Raw genomic sequence first — 8,493 nt, forward strand, 5'->3', positions numbered from 1 at the left:
GCTGCAGCCACCCCGCAGGCTATCAGTCGGCTGTTCAGCTGTCCCTCCCCCGACTGCCATGTGCTGCTCCTGCCCTCTGCCTTGGAGCTGCTCCCAGAGACTCCTGCTTGAGGTGCAGGGGGCGGGAAGGGAGGAGGCTAATGTCAGGGTATCCCCCTTCCCCCCCGCTCCTGCACCCTGCTTACCCCTTCTCCATATAGAGCAGGGAGGGAACACGGATGGAGAGAGACAGTAAGAGCTTGGGGCAGCAGCTGCTGTCTCAACTTCCTGATCCACTTAAAAAGACAATGCACTTAAGAGTGAGTCAGCTTACTTAAAAGGGCAGTGTGTATCTCTCTCTCCCACAGACAAGGTGTGTGTCTGTCTCTGTCTGCTATGCTGTCTCCTCTCCCTCTTGTTCATGCTGTCTTGTGTGAGAGGCTACATTAACAACAATGTGTTAATCCTTGAGGGCTCAGCCGAGTGTTAGTTCATCATTTAGCAGCAAGGCATTCCCTGGGAAATATCCCTCCCTCTTCCACCCTCTAACTTCACCACCTCAACCAAGCTTCACAATCATCATAGCTGTGAACAGTATTAAATTGTTTGTTTAAAACGTATACTGTGTGTATATCTATATAATATATAGTTTTTTGTCTGGTGGAAAAAAAAAATTCCCTGGAACCTAACCCCCCCCCCCCATTTACATTTAATTCTTATGGGGAAATTGGATTCGCTTAACATCGTTTCACTTGAAGTCTCATTTTTCAGAAACATAACTACAACGTTAAGCGAGGAGTTACTGTAGTAGGGTCAGGACCCGCCTTTCAGTTCCTGCTGCTCATGCTCTGAGAAAATAGTTAAGCAAGTAGTGTGTGATTTCTACATATCTAAATTTCTTCTAACCTTTCCCACAAGCTTTTGTTCAGCTCCCTAGTGCGATTTTAATAGTCATTTGTCACCACTGCTCTGTCAGTGTTTCTTTAACCAAAATGCTATTAACTTAAATGCTGCCTTTGTAAAATTTCAGTATATATCCAAGGTATATTGACTGTAGAACAGTGTGTAGTTTTAAAGAAGAAAACAACCAAAACACTAGCTTTAAATTCAAATTATATTTGAAGGAAGCAAATTCTAAAGCTTTTGTAGTCAGGAGAAAAGATGCCTTCCTTCTCTAAGAGCAAAAATTTCATGGCATGTCTCCCTGGAAAACCTATAGCTGGTCTCTGAGTCAGAGCTGCTGTCTATCCTAGCAACCTAATTCCTCTTCCTCCTAACGCTGGTTCCAAAGGATTGGAGCTGGGGCACTCTATTGGGGACTTTTATGATGAGCTAATGGGTCTCATGATCCTAAATGCTGGATTCCAAGAGAACTGAGGTAGGTGTTTACTTGTTAGCTCTCTGGGTCTAACAGACTCTGCTGATCTATCTTAGCTTTTCAGTTCAAATCATTTTAAAAAGCTTTCTGTTTGTCCTAAGTCCCAAGTCCCTTTACTGACTTTCAGTCAGCCCTCTTGCTAGTCTAAATTTGTTTTCACTGGGCTGTTGCAACACTTTAAAAATACTTGACTTAAAGCTGTACGGTGCATAAAATGATTACAGCTGTGCGTGGTGGTGTTAGTAATGCTGTTAAGGGCTTTGTTTTTCATTCTTAAAATAACTCTTTAGTTTAAAGCTCAAGCTGAACACAGCAGTGTTTAATGTTGTGAATTGTCTCAATGCCTTAGCTTCAGATTCAAGATTTCTTTCAGTAGGAAAGTCTTCTAAAACATGGGAAATGCCTGACTCCCTCTGAGAATATTCATGTTGTAGTTGTATGGGGCTGTACTTTCTGTACAGCAGTTTCTTTACAAATTCTTTATTCTATAGGATTTAAAATATGTATTTTATTTTGTCTCTAACATTTTTATATACAGGCTTAACCCAAAGGCAGAAAACATAGAAGCACATACTGCATCCATGTTTGGGAAAAGATAGTTACTACGGACAAAGGGGATAAACATCGACGACATAAGAAAGATGAGTATGTTAAAACCAAGTGGGCTTAAGGCTCCTACCAAGATCAGCAAGCCTGGAAGTACAGCATTGAAAACAGCTGCATCTGTTGCTGCTGGTAATGAAGATTTTAACATCTTAACACTTTTCTTAAGTATCCTTTCTTCTAACAAAAACTAATCTGAAGGTTGCGGTTGAATTCTCATATATCTGATCTAACTGAACTGATGTTTTCAGTACACAGTAAAACATGAATTTACAAACTGGGCATAATTCTGAGTTCATGAGAAAAATGCATTTTAAAAAATGTAAAGGATTTGTTTATTTCCTTCAATGTTACTCCATTTACCTAGTGATATATAATTCAAAGAATTGGTCATTCTAAGGAAGAGCATTCTATCTCTGAGTGTGCCACGCTTCCAGACTTGGGAATTGTGAGCTGGTCACTCAGAACAAATTAAGGATACCTGGAATGCAGCTGACATGTCATTATGTGGCACATTATTGGTTATGTGGGGTCTGAGGTATGTGCTTGCCAGTATAGCCAACTGCTGCTTGTTTGTCCCTCAGTACAGTAATCTTGGCTACACTCGAAACTCCAAAGTGCTGCCGCGGGAGCGCTCCCGCAGCAGCGCTTTGAAGTGCGAGTGTGGTCGCGGTGCCAGCGCTGGTACTTCACTTCCCCGAGGGGATTAGCTTACAGCGCTGGGAGCGCGGCCCCCAGTGCTGGGGCACTGTTTACACTGGCGCTTTACAGCGCTGTAACTTGCTGCGCTCAGGGGGGTGTTTTTTCACACCCCTGAGCGAGAAAGTTGCAGCGCTGTAAAGCGCCAGTGTAGCTGTTGCCCCCTCGGGCACGCTGTGCCAAAACAGTGTGCCTGAGGGGGCAACATAGCCAAGGCCTAAAAGTGATCATGCCATAATACAAGGCTTCAAGCCTTTCTGACGGTAATATACAATTTTACATTCTAGCTAGTAAATTTAAATTTAGTGCCATAGTATTGTGTGTTTTTTATTTTTGATCTTTCAGAATGTTCCAGCTATTGAGTAAAATATGCTGGTACTTTAGAGTCTTAGAAACAAACATTCATTTCTATATAGATACAGATATTGTAAAGGCTTGAGGCCCAAAGCTCTCATCTTCTCAAAGCAGCAATTTTTGCCAAATTGACCATCTAGTCAGGCAGCTCAAAAAATGAAGCTGATGATTATTAAATGTCTCCCATTTTTAAATGGTCCAAAGGAGAGTAATGAGCTTATGGTTAAAGCATAGGCCTGGGACTCAGACTCCCTGGATTCTAGGCCTGACTCTATGGACTTCCTGTAAGTTCAAGCTTTTTTGTACCTCTGGTTTCTCACCTATCATCTGTGGCTAATACTACCTCAGTGGAGGATTAGACTTAACTTGCTAAAGAGTGTAAAGCATCTTGAGATATTAAATTCACAATAGAAATACAGACTGGGATCTTCAAAGGCACCTGAGGAAGTCCGGCATCCAATTTTTGCTGGAAGTCGGCTCTTAGACACCTTGGACAATCCCAGCCCCAAAATGCAATTCTCAGTTATCCAGTTCTGATATGTTTATAATGGAACAATTTGGTACATAGTCAGAATATGCTTAAGCCCAATTCAGAGTTCTGGGGCAAGCAATTTTTCTTTAAGAGTAAGTAAAACATTTTTTCATCATAATGGTAAAGGTGGATTTTGTGCAGGGCTGGTAAATTTTCATTAAAACATTGCAAGACTGGATCAAAGGCTGTTTAGCTGTTAATTTCTTAAACTGGTTAAGGAAATGTGAGAATACTGCAATCTCAATATAGCAGTAAGAAAATACATGTTTACTTTCTTCCTTCAGAGTTGCATACTGGATATGTCTAAATGGAAACAAGCTCGTGGTGCATACTGGAATATAAATGTGTTTTAACTGATATTGTTTCCTTATTGTGTTTGGCTCCAGCTCCAGCAGAAAAAGCAGTGTCCAGTGAAAAGCCGTCAAGTACACCCACCTCGGAGGCACATGATGACTTTGTGGATGACTTCAGAGTTGGGGAGCGTGTTTGGGTCAATGGAAACAAACCTGGCTTTATTCAGTTTCTTGGAGAAACACAGTTTGCTCCAGGACAGTGGGCAGGGATTGTTCTAGATGAACCCATTGGCAAGAATGATGGCTCTGTAGCTGGAGTTCGCTATTTCCAGTGTGAACCTTCACGGGGAATATTTACAAGGCCATCAAAGCTGACAAGAAAAGTGCTGGCAGAAGATGAAGCCAATGGTACACAGACAGCTAATGCTTCTAGAGCTACTTCACCAACCTCCACATCAGCTGTTAGTATGGTGTCTTCTCCCCCTGCAGCAGCTCCCCCTACAGGAATTCCTCAAAAGACTTCTCCACCAGCAGGCAAGGAACACTCTACTCCTACTCAAATTAGCAACCTGTCAAAAACTGCAAGTGAATCTATATCAAACCTCTCTGAAGCTGGGTCTGTAAAGAAAGGAGAAAGAGAACTCAAAATTGGAGATAGAGTTTTGGTAAGTTCCCCCATCCCCATATCTCATTTCAATCTAACAACCTATAACTTTTTTGATATTGTTTAAATCTATTTTTTGTTAATTAGTGTTAGCCTGTATTTGAATCTGGGTTATAGTTTTTCTGCTCTGTTGAGTTGTACAGGCTGGGAAGTAAGAAAGTTATAATGAGGTGGTCCATGCTGGGGGGGTGAAGATGACCACTGTCCATTATTGCATGGAATCAGAATCTGTGTGTCATATGGGCCCTACACTACTAACAGGTATTGGATATTCTCCTTAGCTTGTACAGTGCGGGACTGTGCTATTGGAGCAGGAGGACCACAATTCTACCATGCCAGGGATGTATGATTCAGATGGCTGTGCAGTGTAGCACAATGTCCGTGGTAAAGCTCTAGTGGCTGCAGATTTGTTATATTTTGTGGCTTGGGTAATACAGATACTAGTCTCCAGTTTCCATTTTTGTTTAACAGTCAGATTAATATCTATAATTTGCTACCGTTTGTCTTTTTATGGCCTACCAAATCAATTTCCATGTCGCTTTCATATTGATTATAATCATACATTAGATTCCTATGCTGCTGCTGTTACATAATGATGCCACTTGTCAACATCCATCTGGAATTTCAGAAATACTGATTTTTAACTGAAATCTTCAGAATTAACATTCATTTTACTGTTGTTTTCTGTGTTTTGACCTCTGGGCTAAGTAAAGCTGCTACAGCTCTGTACTTTACCTTATCCCATTATGCCATAGTATCACAGAACATATGGTGTAGAATTTCTGCACCCTGTGTGGAGATCTCTGAAATACTAAAGCAGAACAGAGGCTGGTTTTGCAGCTTTCATTCTATTGTGCTTTGCCAGCATTCAGTAAAATCCTTAATCGTGCTTTAACAAGCTATTTATATTTTCATCATCTTGCTCTAATTTTAAGCAGTACAATAGTGCTAAATACAAATTGCAGACTTGTCAGAGATTTCCATCCAATCTTTCTTTTAGTCATTCAGGGTTCAATGTCTCCAGCAAGCTTCTCAACAGTAGAATGCTTAATGGCTCCCATTAGTTATGACAGGCAGCAACAGAAGCAGTCTTTTAAGACCAGTGATCACCTGGGGATTAGCTGTTCTGCCACTGATCTGTGAGTTTAGTTGGATGTCCTTCATAAGCCTCAGAACAGAAAACTTTTGTATCACAGTTGTGATTCTTATTTTTTAAAATAGTTTCCAGTTCTCTTATTTGAAATGACCATTTTAAAGCTTTAAAATGCTGTGTATTGATTTTTGGCCTTAGTGCAATAGAACATGGTACCTTTTTTGATAACCTCTTTGATGTGCATCTGCATCATAGAAAACTCCTGGAGAAAGATGTTCAGAGTTGTGGAAGTGGTGTTCAGCTGCTGGATGTGAGCACCAAACTTTGGTTGTGGGAAGGCCCCACAAAACTGGAATTATGTTCTTACAGGACATTTTTAAAGGCTTCTGTGCACTAAAGTGGTGTATTTAAAATAAAACTGAATTAATATTTGAAGGGTAAACCCCACCAGACTTGCAACCATTTGACCATAGGTCCCACCAGACTTGCAACCATTTGACCATAGGTCAGATTTTGGGTCTGAACTATTGAGCGTGTCCCTTGTATTAATCACTCTTGGAGCAGGAGGTATAGCTTGCTGTAACTTCAGTATTTAAGATATTGCAAATGAAGAGGCATCTTATGTTTACATTTCCATTAGTAAGACAGGGCAGGAATTTGTACTACTGGCACATACAGCATCTCAGAACATGCTGTGAAAATCTTGTCAAGGAAATTGCATGGATGTTATTGTTTTATTTGTGGTGATACCATAAAAGTAATGATTCTGTGGTGAAAAGGTGGGTTGAAAAACAAGGATACAATTTCTAGGAGATTATTAAATGTGTCAAGTGAATGGTAAGCTACTGGTCCAATTCCCCCAAGTTTACTAGTGACTAAAAAGGAATTAGGGGTATCTTTATTGTCTCATGCATTTTTTAAAAGTGTGTGTGAGAGTGAGAGAGAGCGAGAGAATAAAAGGGGTAGAGAATTCTTCATAAAGAATATCTCCCTGCTAGTCTTAGCTACTTAAACACTGACAATCTAGTTAGTTGGTGCTGTAAGTCATTGCCTGAGGAGCTTGCAGTCTAGACTGATCGCACAGGATCTTCCTCTGTATTCCTATATGTTTTATCTTGAAATATATGATGGGATGGTGATAGCGTTTTGCAGACAAGGATTAACATGTCTGCACTTCATGGAGGGGGGAGTTTGACAGGAGAGGGTGGTTGTTAGGCATGCCAGAATAGGGAGGGAGCTCCAAGCATAGGGACAGCATGGAAGAAGGTGCAAAAAGAGTAATATGAAGTGAGAGGTGAGGCTTGATTCACTGGCAGAGGGAAGCTAAGGAGCTTTTGTTTTTGCTGTGTCAATAAAAATTAAAAATCCACCATTTAACCTTCCCTCCCCATCTATCGGCTCTGACTTTATCATGAAGGTTGACTGCTGCCTTTGCTTCTCCAACACTGCCAGCCTTCATTGCCCATTCATTAGTCCAGTGGTTCTCAACCAGGGGTATGCGTACCCCTGTGGGTACACAGAGGTCTTCCGGGGGGTACATCAACTCATCTAGATCAGTGGTCCCCAACCTTTTTAGTCTGGCTAGCGCCAGACGACGAGCCACAGAGGACCGTGGCGGCGGACGAGCATCCACCGAAATGCCGCCGACAAGCGGCAACATCAATAGGCTCGCCGCCGAGAAGCAGTGTCATCCTGAGGCGCCAGCGCCGGCTCCAGGCACCAGCCCAGCAAGCAGGTGCTTTGGGTGGCCAAGGGGAAGGGGCGGTACGTCAGGCTGTTCGGCGGCAATTTGGCGGCGGATCCCTCTCGGAGGGAAGCACCTGCCGCCGAATTCCCGCCGAAGAAGAAAGCGGTGCGGTGGAGCTGCCACTGGAGTGCAGCCGATCGCAATTGCGGTCGCGGCGGCTTCTTTTTTTTTTTTCCGCCGCTTGGAGCGGCAAAAACCCTGGAGCCGGTCCTGGTCGCCGCCGAAATGCCGCCAGTACGCGGGCGCCATGGCGGGGACCCCTGATCTAGATATATGCCGAGTTTTACAACAGGTTATATAAAAAGCATTAGTTAAGTCAGTACAAACTAAAATTCTTACAGACAATGATTTGTTTATACTGCTCTATATACTATACACTGAAATGTAAGTACAATATTTATATTCCAATTGACACATTTAATTGGTAAAAATGAGAAAGTAAGCAATTTTTCAGTAACCTCATTCTGTGACACTTGTATTTTTATGTCTCATTTTGTAAGCAAGTAGTTTTTAAAGTGAGGTGAAACGTGGAGGTACGCAAGACAAATCAGACTCCTGAAAAGGGGTACAGTAATCTGGAAAGGTTGAGAGCCATTGCATTAGCCCACTTCTCTCTCAAGGACCTTTCTGACTTCCCCTGTGCTCCCCCAATGCATGGGAGAAAAACTTCTTATCAAAATCTGTATAGCCACCACTTGTCCTCCTCAAGATTCTCCTCTGCCATTATACATGCTGAACACTGCAGTCTGACAATGAGTAGACTGGTGGCAAGCTGAGACTGCTTCTTGTTATGCTCATTTTACCACTACCTCATCCTCCCTGATCCTTGGTTTGCCTTTCATCTTCCTGTTGTTTTGTCAGACTTCTAGATTGTGAGCTCTCTGTGGCAGTGACTCTGTTTTATACAGTGCCAAGCACAATGGGACCATGATCTTTGATTGGGCCATACAGACTACTGTAATGCAAATAATTAATAAACTACAACAAAGTACATCGTGCAAGGGTAAAATATAGAAGTTAAATAATCAATACATTTTTCTGTTTTTTTAATGTGTGTGGGTCTTTTGTAGCTGAGCTTCAACATTTGCATCAGTGTGTGTTTTATTTTTAAATGACAGGTTTCAGAGTAGCAGCCGTGTTAGTCTGTATCC

The 8,493-nt window shown here is 42.0% G+C and overlaps 1 protein-coding gene across 12 annotated transcripts in view; it reads left to right on the forward strand.

Annotated features, from left to right (window-relative positions):
* Positions 1-8,493, forward strand: part of CLIP1 (CAP-Gly domain containing linker protein 1) — a 111,736-nt gene that overhangs the window by 34,141 nt on the left and 69,102 nt on the right. For 11 of the 12 annotated variants that reach the window (XM_026656978.2, XM_026656980.2, XM_026656986.2 and 8 more), the window contains exons 2-3: positions 1,896-2,092; positions 3,932-4,503. In XM_026656978.2, the coding sequence (XP_026512763.1) occupies positions 1,999-2,092; positions 3,932-4,503 (666 nt within the window). In that variant the 5' untranslated portion in view covers positions 1,896-1,998. Of the gene's footprint in view, positions 1-1,204; positions 1,358-1,895; positions 2,093-3,931; positions 4,504-8,493 lie in introns of those variants that run through there. The other variant, XM_026656979.1, reaches the window with a different exon arrangement.

Source organism: Terrapene carolina, unplaced genomic scaffold, assembly GCF_002925995.2.
Source record: "Terrapene carolina triunguis isolate 2854851 unplaced genomic scaffold, T_m_triunguis-2.0 Scaffold234, whole genome shotgun sequence".
Lineage (NCBI taxonomy): Eukaryota > Metazoa > Chordata > Testudines > Emydidae > Terrapene > Terrapene triunguis.